At 31.7% G+C, this 26,833-nt stretch overlaps 2 protein-coding genes across 2 annotated transcripts in view; one reads left to right on the forward strand and one right to left on the reverse strand.

Moving 5' to 3' along the window:
* Positions 1-26,833, reverse strand: part of LOC134718200 (aminopeptidase N-like) — a 159,625-nt gene that overhangs the window by 94,812 nt on the left and 37,980 nt on the right. The gene's annotated exons all lie outside the window — the stretch shown is intronic.
* On the forward strand, positions 22,500-24,435 carry LOC134719047 (uncharacterized). Its single transcript, XM_063581981.1, has 2 exons — positions 22,500-22,653; positions 23,523-24,435. Exons 1-2 carry the CDS (start codon positions 22,617-22,619, stop codon positions 24,281-24,283), a joined length of 798 nt encoding a protein of 265 aa, XP_063438051.1. The 5' UTR covers positions 22,500-22,616; the 3' UTR covers positions 24,284-24,435.

Genomic DNA, 26,833 nt, shown 5'->3' on the forward strand with positions numbered 1-26,833 from the left:
TGTAATCAGCCATACAACTTATCAGTTGACCATTCCTAGATATCTATTTTAGTAAAGCAAATTTGACTGGCAGTTTTGCGAATGGCAAACACCTAAATGCTGTTTGTCAGTAACTTCGACTTATATTCCAAGTGAAAACAATTAATAAAACGTTTAATAAAAATGAATTAAAATTAAACTACATGGGGGAGTATTCAGGGTATTCCAACCTAGGTACACAAAAAATGTATCTTACTATACCAAATTAATCCTTGATTCTTAAAGTTTAGTTTAGCCATAATTAAAAGGAGTATATAAGAGCAATATAATGTCCTAAACAGTGCATGATAAGTCAGTACACATTTCAGGCAAATTTTATACTGTTGAGATAGTGTCAAGACATATTTAAGACTGTCAATAATGTGTCGAGACATATTCAGACATTGTATAGAATGTCAAGAATATGTCAAGACATATTCAGACATTATTAAGAATAGCAAGAATATGTCAGGACAGATCGAGACAAATTTAAGACAGTCAAGAATTGGTCGAGACTAATCAAGACTTTTATCAGATGGTACAGGAAGTGTCGAGAAATTTTAAGATAATGTTCATACTGTCAAGACATTTGTCAAGAAAAATCAAGAACCTTATTAGACAAATTAATATAATGTAAAGAATTTTTAAAAATTATTCAGACAAATTAAGAATGTCGAGTAAAAATTCATGCAAATTCAGACAAAAACTGTTCTTTTCAGACTTTTTGACTTTTGTAGTGAAACTAGTGTTGAAATATTTGTAATTGGATTTTTATATAAAATAATTGCTTTTAAATTTTCCAAATTGTTACCTTAATCTTCCAAATTGTTACTTTAATCTTCCAAATGCAAAGTTTGGTTATATTTAGTCTTATTTATTCATATTTGGCACTTTTTTTTACTTCAGTTCTGGCTGTCTAGTTTTGGCGAAGAATCCATCCTGATGTTGGGGTAACAGGAATTTCTGCAGAGTGATTGTCAATGACATTTTGTGAACTTTACAAGTAATTAAAACACAGATTTAATATAATGAAACATAATATTGTTATTTTATTTGGTACCAAACTGCTTAAAAAAGCCTATAAAAAGTCTTTTTGTGGTCTTATCAGGGTATTTAATCAAAAACTTCCATATAAGGAAAAATTTAACTAAGAGTACACCAAGTCTTTAGTTTCTAGGTGTAGTTGCAATACTGGTGAAAGCAAACACAGAAAACAATTCATATTTATTAAACAAAGTATTTTACACCATTCTTTTAAAAACAGTCAATGTGCAACTTTATATACCAAATATACATTGGCCGCAGTATGGGTTGTAGTATAAAGTTTGCTCTATCTTTACAAATTCAGCATTTATGGATGTTGTATTGAAACTGGAACTTGAAAATTGGATACCTTACATGTTTATTAGAAAAAAAGTGGGAAAAGAAGTAAAAAAGTCCCTTATAGGGGTAAATTCAGTAAATAAATATACGTCATCAGGGACCGCCCATTTAGGGGAGAGCTTTCTGTATAACACTGAAGTCATATGCTGTTCTGATTGGTAGATAATGTTTGTAATAAATATGTTTTGGCAGATGGATCAAAACTAGAGTTGAAAAAAAATTTAAAAAAATGCTGAATGTACTTAATGTTTTTACTACAGGGTTGAAAAGTAATGGGGTCAGTATAGGAATTTAGTGCGAATCTACATTGTTTGTAAACAAGGCCATGTGAATGCCCAAAAATGCCGCATGACCCTATGTTTTTATTAGTGCAAAAGATAAGGCTACATTTGTACTTTCATGAATGTTATATGAAAGTTTCCAATTTCTAAAGGTAAATCAGGTATAAATTTAATTCCATACATAGATAAGCATTAAAGTCAATGGGAGATTTTTTACTGAATTTACCCCTATAGGGTAATAGAGTATTTGCCATGGGATAGAATATATTATCTCCCTCGTATTAACCAATTAAAATCTGGCATTTTGACATGAATTATAATTAATTAATTTATGGATAGCTGCAAAACACACTTTCATATATGACAATAGATAACTTACCATTTTCAAAAGAATTTCAACTCTGGTTATCTCAGATTGTGTAGATTTCAATTACATATATTTTGATTTATTTATCTCCTACCATGCATTCGTTGAAACTAGCAAAAACGATTTTGTAACTTTTCACAGAATTGTTTAGTCTATATAATGCCTCTATAACGTATCGCATACACTTCTTAATCATCATTTTAAGTTGTAAAAAACAAACAACTGTATTAAGTTAAGTATATGTGTTGACTGTCTTGTAATACAGGCAATATAATTTCCCATCGCTTTACTTTTCGTGGTCCGGTGTTTATTTTATTCTCAAATGATAATGTGCATGCAATCATATAAAGAGTCGCGCAAGTTTGTTTTTTTTTTTTTTTTTTTTTTTTTTACTATAATACAACTGTCTCTTATAACAATGTGTGTTTCAAACACTAGATGTGCAAAATATTTGTGTATCATTTACATGATTTTAACCATGATAACATGGCTTATCCATTCATACACATTTTCCTGGGTATTCAATTTTTATATCATTTACAAAATGCATCACGATGATTACCCCGTACCTAATAAACAAATGTATTAGATAAAGACGTCATCAATCATATACTTAAAAGAAAATATGCACCTACAACTAAATTGTTTGACGTCATTAGCTTATCAATTACTGTCACGATCCAACATGGAAGCTACAATACTTTCAAATAAATAACCGTCACCTGATACTAGATGTACTAGATGACATTCTACCATGTAAACACCTGTAAGAATGAGAGTTAACTGCAGATAAAATTACAGTATATAATATACATATAATAGGACACATGTACCAAACTTGACCAATCGAAAGTTTACTTTCATATTCAAGATATATAAACAAATCAGAAAACAATTACTAAGAATGTCTTAATTATTCACTAAAGGTTATTTCTCAAGATATTCACGTATTATTTTTGTAATTAAAAAAGCACAAGAATAAACAGAAAAAAGGAAAAGAATTATGAAATCTTTTTTAATGGGATTTTAAACTTCGGTGAGATTGGGTAAATCAGAATAAAATGATTAGAGATTTTTATTCATTAAAGGTTATTTCTCAAAATAACAACGTATATTTTTTTATTAAACAAGTACAAGAAGAAACAGAAAAAAAAAGATTTATAGTATTGATTTTTGGCGGATATTATCGAGATTAAACGTTTAGAAGGTAAAAAAAAGCCAGAATAGAACATGTGTGGGGACATCAGAACCTATATCACCTTTAGAGAATATCCTAATGAGAGGCGAAAGATAAAAGAAAACAGATAAACAATAGTACATAAAACACAACATAGAACACTAAAGATTGAGCAAAACAAACCAAACCGTTCAAGACAATGTTTGCGGGTGGATTTTTCTTATTTATTTTGATAACATTATTCAATTTCAACATATAAATCATGCATGGTACACCGATCAACAGCTTTTGTGTTTATGGTTCTTTCAGAAACTGACAGTCCACTATCATACACCAAAAAAAACCGTATGAAACTAATAAATCCTTTAACAATATTGTGCTACTGAATAATCCGATAAATTGTCATTACTAAGATGAAGTCAAATTAGAAAATCTCCCATCTCATACAGCATGAAGCCCCTTCATCAAGGGATTCACGTTATCATAATTTACCATGTCATGACATTATCAATTTTTTTTTTAAAGAAACCAACACCATTAGTCTTTAAATTCGATCTTCATTTTAGCTTTTAATAGAAAGACTTTTTTAATTTAAATACCTATCACGGGACTACTTTAATTCCATATATTATTTTTCAAGAATTTATATATATAGAAAATGATATATATCTTCAACTTTCAATGAGGTAAGAGCTTTTTTTGTTCCGTGTTGAGGGTTTATAGAGAGATGGACATTTATATGAGTTATTCGACGGCCATCGGATTAAAGGATTTACCGCGTAAACAGTACGTCAGTAGTTTGATGGTGCTTGTGGTTTGTTTGAAAATTTACAGAGTTACCTCTCTTTTGATGTGGATTTCAAACCATGAAATCGTCATAACATTACTTTTTAAAGATAATTTGAAAAGCGAAGGAAATTTGTCAATGAATAATGAATAATATCTTTCAAGTATTTTCTTTTTGACCGGTCCGAAAAATTATATACTGTTTTAGAAGAAAGTAGCACCAGAGATGAAATTCTTGGTTATGAAAAAACATCATTCGAAATAAATAGTTCAGGGGTTGATAGAGCAGAACTACAACTAAATAAAATATTTTAAAATTAACCATGCGCTCATGTAAAATTATTAAATCCTTTCGTAAAACGAAATTAAAAATGAAAAAGCCATGGGAAGATAGAGAATTAGCTGATGTAAAGAAAACTGTATCAAATCTAGTCAAGTTATTACGAATAAATTCTTATAACCTCAATTTAAGAAATGTTTTTTCTTGGTCACTGTAAACAATGTAAAACATTACTAAAAAGAAAGAAAAATCAATTTAAAAAAGAAATATTTAGTAAGCTTTTAGCCCTTGCAGCATTTAAGCGTGTCAGGCTTTCACTTTTTGCAATAAAGTTTATGTATCTTTATGTATAAACAACAACAAAAAAACTCAACACGGAACAAAAAAAGCTCTTACCTCATTGAAAGTTTAAGATGGCCCTAGCCCCGGTTTGAGCGGAAATCTTATAAATAATTCGAATAGACTTTGAAAGATGTAACACCACCAAATAGGGCTTTGTCAAAAGGAACATACTGGAACGTAGTACATATTCAAAACATAACAGTTCCTACGTTTAGGTGTAAATATCAAACTATGTAGAACATATTTTGGTAATGTAGGTATCAAATGAAAAGTGAAGGACTGGAGATCCTTGTAGAACAATTTTTGACTGATAATTTCAGCTAATTCAAAAATGTATGAATTAATCTAAAAAAAAAACGGCATATGTTGACTGTTTCTTAGATATGAAGACATGATTTGATACATAAGATAATTTGGGTTCACTTAGCTAAATCAGTAGTAATTCAAAAAGTAAAATAACAAAAATACCGAACTCAAAGGAAAATTCAAATCCGAAAGTCCCTATTCAAATGGAAACATGAAAAACTCAAACACATCAAACGAATGGAAAACAACGGTCATACTCGTGACTTGGTACAGGCATTTCCTAATGTAGAAAATGGTGGATTAAACTTGGTTTTAAAGCTAGCTAAACCTCTCACTTGTATGAAAGTCGAATATAATTCCATTATATTAAAAACAATATGTCACCAAAACAAACGGACATAATAGGTAAAAATTTAAAAAACAGGGGTACATACAGCAGTAAAAATTGCGTTAAAATCTTAATCGCTATAAAAACAAACAAATACGTCAACAAAGAAAAACAAAATGGCTAAAGCACATAATCAAAAATGAAAGACAAGAATACAAATAATGACCCCAGTAAAACAACACAAGAAAGTATTAAAAACGGGAATGGTAACATATTGATAAGAGAAATAGGAAGGAGCAACACCTTATGTTACATTTATTCTTTAGTTAAAGTCAGACCGCAAACTTTTATAGCTGTATAACTTTACGTTACAATATAAGGGGTCTTATAGTGGACACTGTTCATTATCTTCATTTAGGACGACTGACTCTGATACTAACAAAAGCAGTCTTGTTAGTAGAGTGAACTACATAAGTCAGAAAAGAAAATTCAGATTCAAGTTTTATTGATTTGACACTATTTATGTCTATATGCCTTAGATTATCTAAAAATAAAGTTGCTTTCAAGTTTAACTTCAGATTAATGCAAAAAGTCAGCATTAGCGGCATTTTGTTTTGAGATTAGACAGACACCATACCCTAGTCATTACTTGCATTAAAAGAGAGGTAACTGCTTTTTCAAACTAACAACAAGTTTATTCAAAGTACTGACGTACTGTTTACTCGGATGAAACTAAGATCTGATGGCTGGCTGAAGATTTATATATATTTCCATCTCCCTGTATTCTACCAGAAGACAATTCGTATACTTTTCTCATATAGATATGCTTACAATCAACAATCTTTACCGTCGGTACTCTGCCGTAAACGAATGGGAAAAAAAATACAAAAGCGCCCCATTTTCAGTTTACGTCGGCATACGCAAAATAGTCCAATTTTGCGCGTAGGACTACTGAGTACCGCCGAATCACATGTTGGCCAAAAAGGCACATCCGGTTGTCCTACTGCATTGAAATAAATACATACTGTAAAATTACAAGATAAATCATGAAATCATGATTTTTGACATCTGGGTACACGAGATCCATCTTCAATATATTTATCGAACACTTCCTCTCTACTTGAAAGATAAAGACTAAAATCTGAAAATTTTCTTACTTTTGAACATTTATTTCATGACAACAACTTTCTTTTTCGCAGGCAAAAATGGCGACCGCTAGCGGAAACCTTGGTTTTGAGGAGTAACCCTTTCTCGATAAATCATGATAGGATACATATGTCATTGGATATTGTATCAGCTAGGAGATACATACTTGATTTACAGACGCTTCTTGAATGTTGCTTCACAGTAAAGGACAGGTCACAATTTGAAAATCAAAATTGGAGCAAGACCCTTACATATATCTTATGACGTATCACAAGAAAATATCCAAAAAACTTTTGAACAAACTTAAAGTACTGGTGAGAAGGTATATGTTTCGGCTTGTTCCCCAATCATATTCAGTTGTGTGTATATATTCTCATAATAAATGTAGATCAGTTGCCATTATAATCATTTAATGACAATGATGCCAAGTTTGTATAGTGTATTCTATTCATTTCAAAAACTTACCGTTGCAGATTTTTGATTGTATATCATTGTATCCCTGGGCTACTAAGTCAGAATAACTGGGCACCATAAATACATTTCATTTGATGCTATCTTATTAGTTGAGTTATGCCAACATTACTTCCCACACCTACTGCGAACACAATCACTCCAAGCTGATGAAGTAAACATCCGCTATATTGCATTTGAAACAAGTTTCATTCGTCTTCTCTTAAACTTTCGATTACATGTAGAACATTTTAAAATTAACATTAACGAGCATAAGGAAATCACTTAACTTTGAATTAATTTTATATCAAAAATATACAGTACAAAATTACAGAATTGCTTAATAACATACCTTCAGCTGACTGCATTCCTGGTAGAAAAAAGGAAGACGAACAAAGTATCATTATTGTTTTAGACCTTGCTGGAAAAAACACAATGTTGTTGCGATGAATAATAATTAAAGAATTTGAAGGAAAAAAAATCAATTGCCAATGAACATTATACATTGTTATAATAGTTTTTAAATTGGAAGTCCGATTCCATTTACGTTACATAGTATCAACGTAAGAATGGTCTGGTAATATTGACCTGATAAACAATTTCCTGAGAAGAGGATACGTTTATTTAAACCATAGGGACTACATAAATAACGTTTCTTCCATCTCATTTTCCTCAAAGCACAAACTTACCTGTTGCATAAACCAAATTTAAAAAAAAATGAATATAATGTATAATTATAGGTTTCATAACGAGTGAGAATTCGATATCGCTTCATATCAACTCGAGTTATTTGATTTCAATAATAATAAGCGAGCCTGGGCGAATTTATTATTATTGAAAACGAAATAACGAGAGTTGATATAAAGCGATATAAAATTCTCACGAGTTATTAAACCTTTTTCTCTTATGGGGAAATGTAACTTTATTTGCGTGACGTATTTGTTGTTACGCGCGTCATCATTCTTGACGCGGACGAATCTGTAATTGAATTTGCATTTTCGCCAATTAATTGCTTATACACACAATTTCAGTTGGGAGAATCTGGGGAAAAAAACCCAAACAAAAGAAAGACTTTTAACAATAACAAACTGTATATGTTGTGCCAGACACATGTAAAATATAACAAATTATGTTGGTAACCACACATGATGTTTTTCGTTGTTAAATCCTTTATATTGTCAAAACATTTTCTTCGGCGTAATCACATAGATAATTCAACCATCATGGCGGAGACTATGCATCATTATCAATGTCTATTCGTGGTTTCTTGGCATCTGACGGGGTAAACTTTTAGTTGTAAATTATCCACTATAGACATTACCACAAAAAAACGAACTTATAGTGGAAGAAGTGTAGTGACTGGTCGCAGAGCCGAGACGGTAGTTCATTACCGTGTTTGATTGCGAGAGCGGGAAGGCCTGTTGTGGTTCACACACTGGAGAAACTGGTGGACGCTCTGAGAGTGGACGGCTTTGAGTGTGAGTTGGCTTTTGAATAGACTTGTTGCGGTTAAGTTTTCTCCATATTTGTTGATGTTAATCATTAATAACCTTCTAATATTCGTTCACGGAAGCAATGTTTTTGTGTACTAAAATCTGCAATAGAGAACAAGACATATTATGAAGATTATATAAGTGTATTGTTATATGGAGGACCTGTACCAAGTGAATGGTAAGTACATACATGTTTCAAGATTCACAACATGGGTTGTATTTTCACACTTAACTGTCATTATTTAAAATTGATCTGACAAACATGACAAAGAAGAATCTCAGTCTTTCGAGGCCCTATACTATAGATTATATACATGCATCTCTCTCAAACGCTCCGAATTATAAAGCATAGGAGCATCTCTAATAGATACATTCAAGTCCATTAAGTATTTTTATTTATACATTATATACGCTTAATGAGCGGCAGAAAAATCACTCTGCACACTTATGGCGCTAAATTGTTATTTATTGATGCAACCAAAATGTACATTTCAGATATAATAACCTGACCTAAAAAGATGATACAAATGCTGCTTTTTATCCTGCAATTCATCGTTCTACTATACAAATACAGATAACACGAAGTGATGAACGTACACTAGATGTTTAGTCTCCTGGTATCCTACTTCTGTTGTTGGCGAACGGTTATGTCATATTTCTGTTTACATCACAGCTCAATGAGGGGTCCTTATTTATTGTGGTCAGCATTTAGTCATGAATATTTCATTCAATATCAAATTCGATGATTGGGATGAGGAAAAAAATTTATACGTTTAACCTAAATGTTAAATCATAGGTCAAAACAATATTCAGACAGTATAGGAATATAAAAAATACTTGTACTCGCATTGAAACAGGTAAAATAAACTCGGCAAGCCTCGCTTTTCTCTTTGTTTCTAAAGCTCATTAAATCAATTTTATATTTGCCTATACTGTACAAATATCGTTTGATAACAACGCTCGTTATTTAATTTAAAAAGTAATAATAAACTCGCCAAAAGCTCGTTTATTATAATATTGAAATTAAAATTGATCTGACAAACATGACAGTATCTCAGATAGCTCAGAAGCATAGCACTCAACTTTTGTTGAGAGGTCCCAGGTTCGATTCTTGGTCTGTATTGTTCAACACAAACATACTGTCATTAAGGGAAAATGCTGAAGATTTCAGACTTGTATCAATACTCTAGATTAGCTGAGACACAATTAATATTGTTTCAAATAAATGAAAGTTCCATTTGGGCAATTGTGTTACATTTGTATGATTCTCTTTATATCAGTTTTCTTTCTTTAACATTTAAATTAACTCTTTTAGAACATGTTGTTTTTGGTAATTTATGAATTAATCGCTTCTCTTTATTTGATAACACTTGAAACCAGGTAACATGAGTAAATTTATTTCTCATTTACACTATCAAATTCATAATCATTTTAAATGCATGTACAAAATGTACATGTACAACTGACCATTACTGGATCAGATTTTTATCCAAATAACATATATCATCCTCATGGCAATGGACCTGTGTGATTTTTTTCGATTATGTACAAAACACTGACGCGTACAAAAATATTTAGAATGTCTGATGTTAAAGTTTGACGCTGGAAAAATACATGTGACATCATACTGGTTTGTGTAAATTAAAAGACTAGATCAACGATTTCCTGAATTTTTTTATTGAACACAATGAGAGGGCTGATCATAAGAGAAATAGGTTTTTCTTATGATTGTGGCCTGTTATCTAATTCTTGCATGAATAGATATTTCTCATATCATACTACACAGAGTGTGATATGAAAACGTGATTCGAAAATGTGAGTTAATTTGATTGTCTTATCCAGAATCATGAGACGATATTACGACATTTGCATCGGCTATTCTGAGGTCATATATGACTTTCAAAGGTAAGGACAATGAACAATTCGTCCATGGCAACGGACATATTTGATTTCTTCATTAATATTCAAAACACTCTTCCTTTTCATCTGAAAATCTTCTTTTTTTGTCACATTTTAATTATGATTGTTTAATTATTTTATATCTTAATGCATATATTCAGCATACTTTTTTAACCATAGCTTTATTGAAACTCAATAAACCTATAGGCATTTAATTTTAAGTATATGCAGTTAAAGCTAATCAGACATGTCTCTTATTTAATAAGAAATGTTGCTAGCATTATCCATGTTTTTGACAAATATATTATTTGTTTTAGATAATACTGTATGGTTTCATATCGATTAAAGATAAAATCAAATTACATTTATTCGCATCACACATTAATGATATTATCTGTATATTCTCTAAAATCATATATATTTTGAAAATTTCAACAAACTGTATAACCTCACCTGCTAAATAAACTAGATAAGAAGTTGACCGCATAAGGCTCAACTTTAGAACAAACTAATTTACAAGGTATTGCAATATTTATTTCCGACAAACACAAATCATATATATATCTGTTTACACCATTTAAACTATTTTAAAATGTTTTTTTTTAAATAAAAATACTTATTCTTCGTACTAGAGACACTGGGAGAGAGGACTGTTTCCACTATAGGTTGCACTTTGTAAATACAGCTGTTTCACAAACCACGCCTCTTATGGGGAGATATTTAATATTCATTGATAGTTTGTTCGATTACGTACTGGTTCTCAGATATGATCTCTATGTATCTTCTCATAGAGACAGTATAAATAATCATAATTAGCGGCCACCTTAAATTCTGAGGTAGACCAAAAGGGGTAGTACAGAATTGTAGTATAATTTTAAACTCTTAGAAATTCGGGGCATATAAATGTTGAATATATGCCGCACAGCCCTATATTTTGACCTTTGAAAAAAATAGTAGTGCATATGAGCTTACCATTCTAGGACATTTTTTCTTAAAACTTCATAGTAAAAGTGGTACAGTTTAAGCGGTAAAAGGAATTCCTATGGGAAATTGCATTGTCTGTATTTACAGAAATGCAACCTATATGAAGTACAACTTCCTTAATCATTCGGTTTTTCTTTCGAGCATGATATGGCAAACTGCATCACTTTAAGAAATGCAGACTAGAAAAATAACGTAGTAAGATTTCCTTTATACTCTACGTTTCACTGTGGCCATACAATATCAAATAAAAAGGTAATTGTTTAAAAGCGAACAATTTCAAATCTGCCCTATATAGTTGTTGTTTCCGTTGCATTCAGTAGTAAGATATATTTGAGGATTTCAAGGAAGTTCAAAAGCTGTATTTAACCTTTGTTAATTATACATTACTGAACTGTCTGTGTATACTTCAAGACATTCATCTGAAAAACTCTTAAAACCTATATGATGTACTCGAGATAAGTTTAAGATCGAAATTTCCGTTTCAGATTAAAATGTGTCTGCTGATCATCTTCTACTAATTATAATCTTTTAATTTATTGTTATTCCTTGAATGTTTATCAGGTTTAAACAATAACGAAGGACTACTTGAAATACGTTTATCTATAGTTATACTCGGGGAATAAAACTACCTGCTTTATTAACCAAATCAATAGACTCGCTATATTTCTTATTCTCTATCAGATGAAAAATAAATGTCATTAAGGATGTAATTAGTTGAGGTTTTGGAATTTGTGTCAAATGTTTGGACTCCTTGGTTTTTTTCCATACAAAACAATGTAAAATATTTTGCCCCATAATACCCATTTATGTTTTCATATAAGACTTATTAGCTCACGAAAAGTCATTTACCAAAATTTTAGAAGATTCTTGATTTTCTTTCTTTTGTTTTGAGACCCAAATAATACCAATGCAAATATAAGGAAAAAGTCCAGGTGATTTTTCCCGTCATATTTCAAATCTCAAATATCTCGAAAAGGAGATCCATGACCTATCAATATTTTTAGCTTATCTTTATCCTTAATTGATGCTCTACCAGCTTATAGTATCAATTTTAATTTCTTAATTTCTTAATTTTTTACCTAACCTCACCTAAGTACACCCTAAAGGAGTAATGCATTAAAAAAAAAATGTTTTCAAATGACTTAATCGTTCATTTTTTTTTTATCTCCTTCAAAACACTTAACAATTATGATTCATAGAACATGATTAATAAGATGAAAGGGAAAAATGAACATGAAATAAATTGTCCATATCGAATAAGATTTATATTATTTTGTTAGCAGCTATGATTTGTATATCTTAATGAATATTTCCAGTGGCAAGTATGTCACATTTTGGTGTCATCTTCTTTATATCTTTTTGAAATTAATAACTGAGACTTAAGATTAAAATGTTTAAATTCAACACAATATATCTCCTATTTGACACACCAAGTGGATCAGACGATACATGCTATTCATTAATGTACAGATTATTTTAAGTTAATGCTGATAGCATAATTGATAAGATCAGTATCAATATTCTTTTATTTGCTTCAAACATTAATGCTTTCTTTATATATTTTGAATTATCCTATATGTTCTGAACTGCTTTATGATGATACCTGCTTATTAACTAAATTAAAAGTCTTCCGAATAAAGCTCAATTTTAGAATGAAATAAGTAACAACGTATTGTTATATGTGTACAAAACTATACATTGATACACAGCTGATATAATTTATATGTTTACATTATTTAAACTACTTCATAATTGAATTCATTCTTGTGCATACTCTTTAAAATATTTATTGTGTATTGTATGTGAGATGAAGTACTTATTTTGTTTAGATCGTATCATGTACACCCCATTGTTGATCATGTGAAAATAACTGTTACTTATCATTTTGCTGTTTGGTTGATTGATTATTGGTGTTTTTAGCACTCTTTAATCATGACGGCTAGTTTCAATTGATTGGAAGACGTCATTGATGTCAACATTTGTTTTTTGTGTATCTTTTAAGATTATAAGGCCCGTGGCTCTCTATTTTTACTGCTGTTTCTGAAGTATTTCTGAAAAGCAATTATCTCATTCAAGCTCAACAAATGCGATCGTTTATTGTCACTTCATTGCAGAGAAATTATATTACCCAAATATACCATATGAGATAAGTCCAATCTCACTCGACATTTGCCGATCCCTGATGCCATTAGAATTTCATGACTGTGGTAGGGCATGCATAAGACAAGACAGATGGTCACGTCTTAGTTTTTTTAATAAATAATATGTATTTGTTGTGTTGCTCTTTGTGGCCTAAATGTTAACCTTATATAAATTAATGAAAATGATTGTTATGTTTCAAATTTTTTTTGCACTAATATGTAATATCGAATTAGAAAAATATTTATAATAGTGTTTTGTTCATTGTCCAAAACCTATTGATAACACTCTTCATTTAAATTGATCAGTTCAATTCAAATCAGTTTTTTTCAATCAATAACCATATGTATTTTTGTATAAAATTTTCTATAAATATTGTAAAGGTCTATCTGATATGGCGGCTTTCGACTTAAGGAAATATTATCTGTTCATTCTATGGCAGGAAAAAAAGAAGAAAACATATTTATTGTAACTTTGTCTTTTTATTTTATGTTTTATACTATTTTCATAAGCATACCTTTTCCTGCGTAAGTTCCCATATTTTGACTATTTTATTTATTGTGTCTGTTTATTTAACGCATCAATGTAAATATATCGGATATTGATGAGACTGCCATTAAAGTGAGAGGGTTAGCGCTATAGAACCAGGTTTAATCCACCATTTTCTACATTTGAAAATGCCTGTACCAAGTCAGGAATATGACAGTTCTTGTCCATTCGTTTTTGATGCGTTTTGTTATTTGATTTTGCCATGTGATTATGGACTTTCCGAATTGATTTTTCTCAAGGTTCATTTTTTTTGTGATTTTACTTTTGACTTTTTTTTAAAATAAGATCCCTTTGAAAATTGAATAAGGTTACCAGTATTAGCCTGGTTTCTATAATTAGCTTATTTTCTTTAATTTGTAAATAATACCAAGTAATCACTTCAAACTTGTGTAGGCAGAAAAGGTTTAATTTGGTACGTATCGATTCCGATTAGGATACGATCGTGTTATAAGCAACATGTGCATCCTTCAAAGTGAAGTGTTTTCAAGTTAAACCATCAATTGGGGTACAGTAATATGTTTATAATATTTCGTAGTATTGTTCAATGTATGTGTACTTTATAATTATAGGTTAAACAATGTAACTAGTAGTGAAAAAAATAGATATATATAGTTTTCATATTTAATGTTTCATTGTGGCGTTTTAAAATCTCATGTTATATGCAATAACTTAAAAGATCCTGATCAGAATGTTTACTCTGTTGTTAAGAGGAGATTTACACCTATTTTTATTCATTTAATCTGTTAATCCATGAATAACAACACATTTTCAAAAGATGAATCTTCAAGGAGACAAAATAGGAAAAATTTCAAAGTAAAATAAATTTTAAAAAAAACACCTTTCGTAGTGATTTCTCCCCTCTGTTTGATCCCTGTTCTTGCTCATACTTAGCTTTCACATGTTTCAAAAGTGCAAAAGAGCGAATAGTGAGAAACAAATTGATTATAAGCTCAAGAACAAACAGTTTTACAAAGTCTTCTGATTCTGCACAAAGACTATCCCAATAGTAGTGAACCATGAAGGAAGCACTGATATGTTCAGTCATTACACTTTTACTGAGTGAATTGAATGACAGTTTTTTCATGTTAATATTCTTTCTCATTATCATTTCCATCTCTTTAATTAATAAAAAGAAATCATCTGCTGGGTATATCAGTCTACCTCTTTTAATCTTTCTTGACACGGTAAAAAAATTCTATAAGTCAGCGTATATACTGAGAGGACCTAAAGACATATTCCATTCATATTCCAATGACTAAATATGTTCAATATATATTCTACAAACATGTGCAGCTAAAGATAAATGTAGCAACTAAAATTATTGTATACTGACAATTGAAGAAACACGATACAATGTTTGGTTCAAAATTAATCCAAGTGCTGTATATCGATTACTATTATTTTTTTATTTTTCGAATACTGTTGACTTCAAGTCCAGGTGTTTGATGTTTGGTGACCCGTGTCGGTTCACTCTATACACGTACGCCAGTCGTCTTAATAAAAATGAACAAAAATTGATAATTGCCATTCCAATCACATATACACAGGATGGTCACCTCGTGTGTAATGCATTCACTGTGTATAGTTTTTAACTTTGACTTTTAAAAGAATCATGAAGATGTACAGATAGAAAGATATGTTAATCCCATAAAAACATGAATACAAATGTATTAACATAAAAAAAAATGTATACAAGTTTAGATAAAGAAAAGTAAATAAGATAAATACAGATGGGTGCGGTCCTAACCTTGACACAAGTTAACTTAGAGTTAACTTGTTGACTGCTTTCTAAGTTAACTTGAGAATTTTTAAGCAGTCAAGCAAGTTAACTTCGTCGTTGGCGGACCAGACCTACGGTCTGCTTTTTTAGGACTGCTGCAGACCTATCGAAAAGTCTGCTCCAGACCAGACCTGTGGACAAGTCTGCTTTTGACCAGTCCTGAGGACAGGTCTGCCCCAGACCAGACCTGTGGACAAGTCTGATTTTGACCAGTCCTGAGGACAGGTCTGCCTCAGACCAGACCTATGGACAGGTCTGCTCCTGACCAGACCTGAGGACAGGTCTGCTTTTGACCAGACCTGTGGACAAGTCTGCTATTGACCAGACCTGAGGACAGGTCTGCTTATGACAGATTATCGTTATAAGAGTTTTCATATCAGACTTGAGCTTTCATTAAAAAATGTAAACAAAACAAACAAATATTACATTCGCATTGTTTTTCCACAGATATCATTTATTATTTACTCGCTAGACTCTACTAGATATTAATACAAATGCTCTCTTTTATTTGATATACATGTATTCTTATATAAATAAAAAAAATGGCTATACGATCACACAGAGGTTTTTTTATTAGAAGGCGGATAGAAAGGTTATCCAACGCATCGGAACAATATTCTTATATCACGGGATATCGGCAACATTGTCTACGTTACTTCGTTCCCCGTTGTTTACCTGTCCCTTCCTAAATTTTACTTTATGCATAAATGTATACTTGCATGGATATTTCATTGATATTCAACTTGTTTGCATTGGATTTACTATTCTATTTCCCGCAGAATATTCTAACAGAAATTGTACAGTGTCCGTAAGCATACGGTGAAGTAAAACTATCAACAATCTCGTCAAATTCGTCAAATTTGTCATTGCCGATATTTATATGGGACGTCCTAAAATTATACTCAATGCGCACTTTAATGAAATAGTCGCCACTTGAGGTTTAACTATAAACAAAATCAATCAACCGACATAATAGATTCCAAGAAGAGAACCTCGTATACTTTTTTTTATTAAATCATTGTAAATAGTACAAATGACATGTCAGTGTTGGTACGGATTCGTTGGTACTTTGATGATGTGGCATAATACGTGTAGTTTTGTTTTACACGAACACCATCATGAACTCCTATAAATGATGTGACTGTTATTATGAATAAAGAGATGAAATTCTGACATTCTCAATTTATTCAGAGTATTTTTTGCATTAATAGTTTTCCAATATTATTGATTACGTGTACATTTACGGTCCTACTAAAATGTGAACAGGAGCTCCAGGAGAAGACATTAAGGCGCTCGTTTCAATGGTATCGGGTATATAAATTTGCAAATAAAAGTGCACATTATATGATCAGTTTTGGTCAAATAGTTTTGTTTTCCAAGTCAGCATGAGGTATTAAAACTACTGAAAATTTGTTACGTATCAATATTTTGAATAAAAGGAGGACACGCTTTATTTATGCGAAAAAAAACTTGTTGTTATTAAATTGCAATATTGCTGCCATTGTCATGATTATATTATACATTGATTCCTGACATAAAAAATATGGCTAATTAATACTATGCGGGTACGTCATGGTGTATATAGATTTACAAATTAAAGTGCACATATGGTCAGTTTTGGTAATGCGGTCAAATAATTTTGTTGTACAAGTCAGCTGGAGGTATCAAAACTACTGAAATTTTGTTACGTATCAATATTTTGAATAAAATGAGGACATGCTGGTATCCTAAATTTATGCGAACAAAAATTTGTTGTTATTATATTGCAATATTGCTGTCCATTGTCATGATTGTATTATACATTAAATCCTGATATAAAAAATATGGCTGATTTACTATGTGGGTATATAGATTTACAAATTAAAGTGCATATATGGTCAGTTTTGGTGGATGCGGTCAAATAATTTCGTTGTACAAGTCAACTGGAGGCATCAAAACTACTGAAATTTTGTTACATATCAGTATTTTAAGTAAAAAGAGGACATGCTGGCACCCTTAATTTAGGCGAACAAAAATTTGTTGTTATTATATTGCAATATTGCTGTCCATTGTCATGATTGTATTATTCATTGAATCCTGACATTAAAAATATGGCTTATTTACTGTGCTGGTATATAGATTTACAATTTGAAGTTCACATATGGTCAGTTTTGGTGGATGCGGTCAAATAATTTTGTTGTACAAGTCAACTGGAGGCATCAAAACTACTGAAATTTTGTTACGTATCAGTATTTTAAGTAAAAAGAGGACATGCTTGCACCCTTAATTTAGGCGAACAAAAATTTGTTGTAATTATATTGCAATATTGCTGTCCATTGTCATGATTGTATTATACATTAAATCCTGACATTAAAAATAAGGCTGATTTACTTTGGGAGGTATAAAAACTACTGAAATTTTGTTACGTATCAATATTTTGAATAAAATGAGCACATGCTGGTATCCTAAATTTATGTGAACCAAAATGTTTTGTTATTATATTGCAATTTTGCTGTCCATTGTCATGATTGTATTATACATTGAATCCTCTTAAGAGCCTGAGTCGCTCACCTTGGTCTATGTGCATATTAAGCAAAGGACACAGATGGACTCATGACAAAATTGTGTTTTGGTGATGGTGATGTGTTTGTAGATCTGACTTTACTGAACATTTTGAACATCTTCTTACAATTATCTCAATTTATAATGAACTTGGCCCATTAGTTACAGAAGAAAATATTTTGTTAAAATTTACAAAAATTTACAAAATTTCAAAATTATTAAAAATTTACTATAAAGGGCAAAAAATCCTTAAGTGGTCAACTGACCTTTTTGGTCATGTTGTCTTACCTGTGGATCTTACTTTGCTGAACATTATTGCTGTTTACAGTTTATCTCTATCTATAATTATAATATTCAAGATAGTAACCAAAAACAGCAAAATGTCCTTAAAAATTTCCAATTCAGGGGCACCAACCGAACAACTAGTTGTCGGATTCATCTGAAAATTTCAGGGCATATAGATCTTGACTTGCAAAACAATTTAACCCCCATGTCTGAATTACTCTTAATGCTTTGGTTTCAGAGTTATTAGCCAAAATCTACATGTTACCCCTATGTTCTATTTTTAGCCATGGCGGCCATCTTGGTTGATTGGCAGGGTCACGCGACACATTTTTTAACTAAATGCCCCAATGATGATTGTGGTCAAGTTTGGTTTAATTTGGGCCAATAGTTTCAGAGGGGAAGATTTTTGTAAAAGATAAGACAAAATTACGAAAAATTGGTAAAAAATTACTATAAAGGGCAATTATTCCTTAAGGGATCAGCTGGCCGTTTTAATATTAACTTATTTGTAGATCTTACTTTGCTGAACATTATTGCTGTTTACAATTTATCTCTATCTATAATAATAATTAATATTCACGATAATAGCCAAAAAAAAAGGTATAATTTCCTTAAAACTGCCAATTTAGAGGCAGCAACCCAACAACCGGTTGTCCGATGCATCTGAAAATTCCAGGGCAGATAGATCTTTACCTGATAAACAATTTTATGTCATGTCAGATTTGCTCTAAATGCTTTGATTTCAGAGTTATAAGGCAAAATCTACATTTTACCCCTGTGTTCTAATTTAAGCCACGGAGGTCATCTTGGTTGGTTGGCCGGGTCACGCCACTTATTTTTTAAACTAGATACCCCAATAATGATTGTGGCCACGTTTAGTTTAATTTGGCCCAGTAGTTTCAGAGGAGAAGATTTTTTTAAAAGCTAACGACGGACTACGACGACGACGGACGACGGACGCCAAAATATGAGAATACAAATAAAAATGTTTAAAGAAACAGTGTTTAAATATGTTGAAATTATGATTGAGAAGAAGGAGTAATTTTACTGTTGATACATCTTATGAAATTGTAAAGATGTATGAGCGTTTTGGTTTTTTTTAGAGTTCAACAGTTCAAGGAAGTTATATGAGAAGGAGAGAGGACGAAAGACGATAATTACACATAAAATGTTACCGACTTTTCTGTAAGTGGGTGTTAATAAGTTGAGATCGACTCAAAGGGAGATTTTGTCCTAATTACATACCCGAGTAAGAACGGAAACACCCAAGGTGTCATAAACTGACCGGATATACAATTATTGACCTGTTAATAAGATTTTTTGTGATCCTTTTTATTAAGTCCTATTATTAAGTAATTAAAAATTAAAAATTTTATGTTAAAAGTAAACTTTTTACCAATAGAAATGAAACGAATATCTGTCTAATTGCCGTCAATGTTAATATCAACAGAAAGCACTTTTACGTTGTTCCTGATAAATTTCTCTATGTTTTAATTGCAAATATTCTTTACGGTCGTTACCAGTCACCGTTACTAAAGTACTTTGCATATTCGTATATTTTCTATGAGTATTACCTGCCAATTCTCATCAACAGAAATTGAAAGGTGAAGCGAAAATCTTTGTTTAAAGCAATTGAAGGGATGAATAAAATTCGCACAATAACTTTCCTTAAACCCTCATAACTTTGTCATTTTTTATCTTTTTTCACGGTAGACAGATGATTGATTTTGAAATTGCACGTCCGATCTTTTCCCAAATCATAAACACCTTTACACTGCATTGTTACCAAAAATACACCTGAACTTTAATGACCCAGTCACGTGACATATGCGATTTATCTAATAGCCCGAACTGCTCGCGGTAACAGCCCGGTACATCAGAGGGCCATGTCAAGTGGGTGATAAACATGTCGGTTTCTTTATATTTTTATCATTTTTCTCTGACCGAACTGCTATCCTGGGGATGCTAATTTTGTATCAAGCAGAGTGTTCAATCTCCTTCTCATATAACCTCCTTGGTATCACTGAAATCTTTTCCTTTCATCTTCTTAAACCAGACAATCATGAATATAGTGATAGTCGTCTCCGATATGTCCATTCTGGCTTATAGAACACATTCTGTCACTTCTGTCAACATGATACCTTCTCCGTATATATCTATAAGCTATACATTTTTGCACATTCCATTCTGATTTTTACACATTCCAAGTTTGATTCGTCCGAAGTTCGTACTGACTATTTCAACTCTTTATGGACATTTTTTTAAGTAAGATACAATGTATCTACAAATGTGTGTGTGGGGGGGGAGGGGGGGGTAAATACAGTTTTAAAACGTGTTATCGTGTTACCATCAAATAAGCACAATATAAGGACTGCATATAATTTTCAGACATAGGATTTTCGTTTAGACTATATAAAATTATAGCATAATAATTAGGTTTTTAGAAAATTTATAAAAATGACCATATAATTGATATTCATGTCAACACCGAAGTGATTACTACTGGGCTAAAAGATAGTCATAGTATCACAGCTTCAAGTATACATATATGTGTGTTATATCTTTAACCTTAAACACATAATGTCATCTATGATTGATTGATAATTGTCTGATGTCCAGTGGCAACTGTTTCATGCATGTTCAGTACGAATACATTAGTTTGTTGATTGCTTCTGTTTAATTACTTCTTAACTATTATACACTATATGGGTACACCTGTCTATTGATAAAGACTTATGTTGGCCTCAAAATGTATTCTAGATATTGTCACAGTGTCGTAGAGTTGCTGTCATAATGATGTACACCCAATATAGTCTTAAATTCAAAATGTATGTGAACAGTAATAAAAGACAAATTCCGAGCAATAGTTGACTTGTGAGACACTGTATAGACACATTCAAAACTATTTCAAATGTATAAAGAATATAAGGTGGTATGATCGCGAATGAAGAAACTCTCCACCAGAGACCAAAACCAATTTTCTTTTTTCTTTATACTTTTTGTCTATAAATAAATATTCTCTAATCATTATGTTGTAGCACCTCATTATTCTCTATTCTTTATTCTTTTTGGTTCATTTTTTCTTTATTCTTTATATTCTTACATTCATATTCTTTATTCTGCAAACCCACATCCACACTCTCTCAAATTTCTTGCATTTTTGTGAAAGGTAATTTTTTTCGGAATTTTAAAAACTTCAAATTTTTAATTGTGAATGATTATTTAGGTGTTTAATAGAATCATAGTGTAATTCAAAAAACATACAAAAAAATGTGTTCCACTTATTATATAATCTCTACTTTGAATATATTTTTAATAGGATTTCGATGGCGTTTACTGACCCGAAATTTTGTAGGAAATTTTGTATTTTATTTCTTTATAAAAACAAGTTGATACAAAAAGGTCTTGAACAGTTTTAATATTATATATATTTTTTTTTAATTATACATATAATGTCATAGGATTTTTTTTGGAAATATCAATATAGGGTCAAAATCTAAATCAAGTTGAAGTTTTTATGACGTATTTGCAATATTTATTATGGGCTGATGTAATGGGCCACATTTAACAGATTTATATACCTAAGGATTATGTTATCGAATAAACATAAAACAAATATAAAGTGAAAGGTAATAATAAACTTTATTCTCATAAATCTACTTATCATAGTCACAGAGAAAATTTATATTTACAATGACAAAATTAACCATGACTAAACTTGGGTCTTAAACTAGTGTTAAACAAACTCATTACATTGATATCACTGCAGGCTGGACTAGACACATTTCCTACGCCTTTGATGTTATCATTACAACCATGTGACATTACAGTACATAATTCTCTTATTTTGAAATTCTATCTGTTGTTAACTGTTTAATATCAAAATTTTAAATTTGATTGAATCGGTTTTAAACCAAAATTTGAATCTGTAACAAAATACTAACGGGGGCGGAGTTTTAACAATTGACATTTTTCAATTTTCTTGTGGTTTTTTAATTGCCTATAAAATAAGTTTAAAGCTCATGCCAAGTTGTATAGTGTTTGCCAATCTTACACACTGTTGATACGTATACTATCCAACAATGTTATTGCTGAGGCTTGGTGTCATTTTGGTATTAGGTATGTATGCTTACTTATTTTTAAGTTTTGTATTAATTATATGCTGTCTTGGGATATTTCCAATATATCCTAAAGTAACATGTTGCTTAACATTGCTATTACAGAAACTATGTTTTTTTGTAATGATAGATGACAATAAAAATTGCAAAATTAGCGATTTACTCATAATCTTGAATGGAAAAAAATACACATACATAAATTGCGTGCACGAAATCTTAGATTAGATTCAACAATAGTTTATCCACTTTCAAATGTCGTAAATGAATTTAGTAAATAGATGAAGGTATAACAAAAAATAGTTAATCGTACGTGATCTATAATGCTTTTGAATATAACAGTTCCATTTACACAGGATTTATTCAGAACAGTATGGCATATTTCTATATTTGTATATAATAATTAATCAGCCCTAATAAACTATGTCATTGAATGTTATTACATAGAACTTTCGTATTATCATATTCAAGTAAGTATTGACATGTTCTATCTTACGTTTATTAATTTGAACCTCCGATGAAAGCTGATATAAACTTCGTTGTTATCTAAGAAAACAAACTGTGAAAACGTTGAGGCAAACATTTACGACATCTGATAACTCAGGAACAAACACCATATTATCTGGTCAGTTCTTTCGTGGTGCTAATTAAAAGCGACGTCGTAATTTCTAACGTTATTATAATCATATAATAAAGCAATTGAATTGTTCCGTTCCGAACAGACTGAATCAATTTTCGACCAGAGGTAACGCATATTACAAATGATCAAATGCAAGAGGGCGACGTTTTTAAAGTCGCTCTATTTGAAGTTTATCGCACCGTTACAAAACAGAACTTAACATCAAACTCATTTACAACTGTTTCAATTTACAGGGCTAGGTTTGGAAGCCATGCACGAAGGTATAGCCAAACGACAAGCAGATCAAAATTCAAGAAAAGCCAGACCAGCTGATAAACGGCCTTGTCCAGCTGGAATGCGTGATGACGGTACAAGTTGTTGGAAAGATTCCTATGGAAGAGGAGCAGGTCGTGTTCCGGATAAAGCAAATTGTACTCCTAATCAACGCGACGACGGGACAAGTTGTTGGCTAGATAGCTATGGGAGAGGTGCGGGCAGAACACCTGATAAAACAGCATGTCCTTCTGGATTACGAGATGACGGCACCAGTTGTTGGAGCGATGCACATATATATGGAAAGGGATGTTGTTGCACACTATGGGGATGCTGTCACAACTGTAAAAGTGGTTACAAAGACGATGGATGCACGTGCAGAAAAACAAATGTAGGCATAAAAGTGTCACTCTTCCAACGACAAGGGTGTAGATCGAACGAAGAGATGAATGGACGTCTTTGCTATCCAAAATGCAAAGGTGGATACCATGCAAGTGGATGCTGTATATGTACACCAACTGGCGGCCCAGGTATACGGAAAACTCTTGCACAAAGGCAAAGTTGTCGAAATAATGAAGAAAGACTCGCCGAACTGTGTTACCCTAAATGTAAAGATGGTTATAGACCTGTAGGATGCTGTGTTTGCGAACCAAATGACGGACCTGGTATAAAAGTCACAGGACCTGAGAGACTGTATTGCAAAGAAAATGAAATCAAACTGAATGGCGTTTGTTGGGAGTAATGTCAAAGTGGCTACACTGATCATGATAATGAAGGCGTATGTAAGAAATTTTAGAGAGAACTAATGAACAGACAATAAACACCGCAGTTGTCATATTATTATTAACTATCTTCACCTCTGTTTGCTCATATAATAAACTTTATTGCACTGTATGTTTATCTATTTAATTTTCCAGACGGTTATCTATATGACTAAATAGAGATGTCGGCAAACGGAATTGAAACGACAAAACTAATCATAATATATCTAGATGGTAATATACAATATTAAACCAACTTTCATTAGACCTTTCTCTTAGCTTTTTGATAGATAAAAATATTTGGTTTACAAAAGTAATGAAATGTGGTATGATTGTCAATGAGACAACTATTCACCAAAGTTCAAATGAAGCGGACGAAGCAGTTATCGGCAACCGTGCGGCCTTCAACAATGAGAACAACGTATACCATATAGTCGGCAATAAAAGGTTCCGACATGAAAAAAATAAAACAATTCATTGAGAAAACTAACGGCCTAATGTAGTACAAAACAAAAAACAAATATCACAGACATGAAACAATGACAACCACTGAACTACTTGCTCCTGACATGGGACAGTATGAATAAGAAACTGTGGATTGAATGCCATTGAACTCTCCATCCAAGTCAGAGTGTTTAAAAAGTTAACAATTATAGGTTAAAGTACGGTCTTCAACACTTAGCCTTGGCTCACACCGAACAGCAAGCTATAAAGGGCCCCAAAACGACTAGTATAAATAATTAAAACAGGAAAACCAACGGTCTAATCTATATAAAAAAATGAGAACCTAGAACACCTATGAACCACATCAACAAACGACAACCGCTAGACAACAGGCTCCTGACTTTGGACAGATACATATAAATGCAGCGGGTTTGAAGGTTCAACGCGACGACGGGACAAGTTGTTGGCTAGATAGCTATGGGAGAGGTGCGGGAGAACACCTGATAAAACAGCATCTCCTTCAAATGCTTTGAGTGTCTAAAGGAGTTGGAACCTAAGTTTTTTACTAATGTCTAGGCCTTTGGTATTATAGTATTTTCCAAATATAAGGAAATTGTGGCAAAACAAATTATTGGAGAAAAAATGTTGCGATTAAAATTAAGATAAAACTCAATGTATATAAAAATTAGGACATGCAGTATGATTGTCAATGAGACAAAAATCCATATAAGTTCAAATGAAGTGGCTGTAAACAATTATGGGCAACTGTACGGCGTTCGACAATGAGAAAACCCCAATACCGTATGGTCGGATATTAAAGGCGACGACATGAAAAAAATGATTCATTTCGATTAGGAAAAAACCGGCCTAATTTACGAAAAACGAAAAAAAATGACAGACATGAACCAACGACAACTTCTGAACTACCGGCTCCTGAATTATGACAGGCACATAAAGAATGTTTCGGGATAAACATGTTTGTGGACGCTCAACCCTCCCCTGACCTGGTACAGTGGTGTAACAGTACAAGATAAGAACAAACTATAAAAATCAGTTGAGAAAGGCTCAACTCATCTGATAGATACAAAGCAGAAAAAACATTCCCACAACAAAAAGACACTTAAGTACAGATCTGAGAGTACTAGCAGTTACTGAAAGCGAGTTCAAAGCCAATAACAACTGATAAAATAAACATGTAACTTACAATATCAATCAGTACACATCTAACATCTAAAGGATTTAGTGTAAAGACGTAATTGACTGTTAGAGAAAAACATGACATTGTGCAGTGCCAAACTATATGTATCGACAGATTGTAGTATCGTGAAAGTAAATATGTGTAATATTTAGTATGGTTTTGATTTACTGTAAACAAAATCAATATTTATACCAATAAAAACAATATTCAAAGATATGATTGATTACATTGTTGAATAGGTAACCTTTTAGAATTAGTTATTTAAAGGATTGATTAGTTTACCTGGCTCGTATCTAAATTTCCGGGCTCGGTTTAAAACATCACTGTAAAATTAAGATGTGTTATTCTGTTTGAAATAAGTTTTTTACAAGTACAGACAAACTTTTCATCTATTGGCGAATTTAGTAGAGGTTTTAAGTAATTTGTGGTAACGAAATTCCAGACTGAATAACTTACTGGTAATACATAGCTTACGCTCATTGAAATCAAAAATGTCACTACAAACACGACCATAGCAAATGGGTTAAGATATATAAACACCGTAAGATGGCGCCAAAGAAACATCACCGTCTACAAATAATCAGCTGTCCATTTTCTATGGCCTCATTCACTCTTTGCTTTGTCAGTCAACGCCAGAATTTGACATTTGTTTTTTACTTATGAGTTTGAATATCGCCTCTCTTCTTTACAGGTCTTTCAAATTGAAAAGTAAAACTAGCTTCAGTACACCATCTTACTTGATTTTATGAGATTGACTGTAGTGAAACAAAAGAAATACTCGTAGTTGATTCTAGTGTGTATTTAAAAACCAAATTAAAAAAACGCGGCATATCCCAGAAGGACTTTCGAAACCTCAAGTTGATCGTTTTCATTATATAATAAATTAAAA

The sequence above is a fragment of the Mytilus trossulus genome, chromosome 5 (assembly GCF_036588685.1).
Source record: "Mytilus trossulus isolate FHL-02 chromosome 5, PNRI_Mtr1.1.1.hap1, whole genome shotgun sequence".
In the NCBI taxonomy this organism is placed as follows: domain Eukaryota; kingdom Metazoa; phylum Mollusca; class Bivalvia; order Mytilida; family Mytilidae; genus Mytilus; species Mytilus trossulus.

What these genes read in the sequence shown, in the direction of transcription:
- LOC134719047 (XM_063581981.1), top strand. Translation starts at nt 22,617, where the DNA reads ATGTTATTGCTGAGGCTTGGTGTCATTTTGGTATTAG. An exon ending in TGGTGTCATTTTGGTATTAG is followed by an intron (nt 22,654 to 23,522) that starts GTATGTATGCTT and finishes TTCAATTTACAG; the next exon opens with GGCTAGGTTTGGAAGCCATG.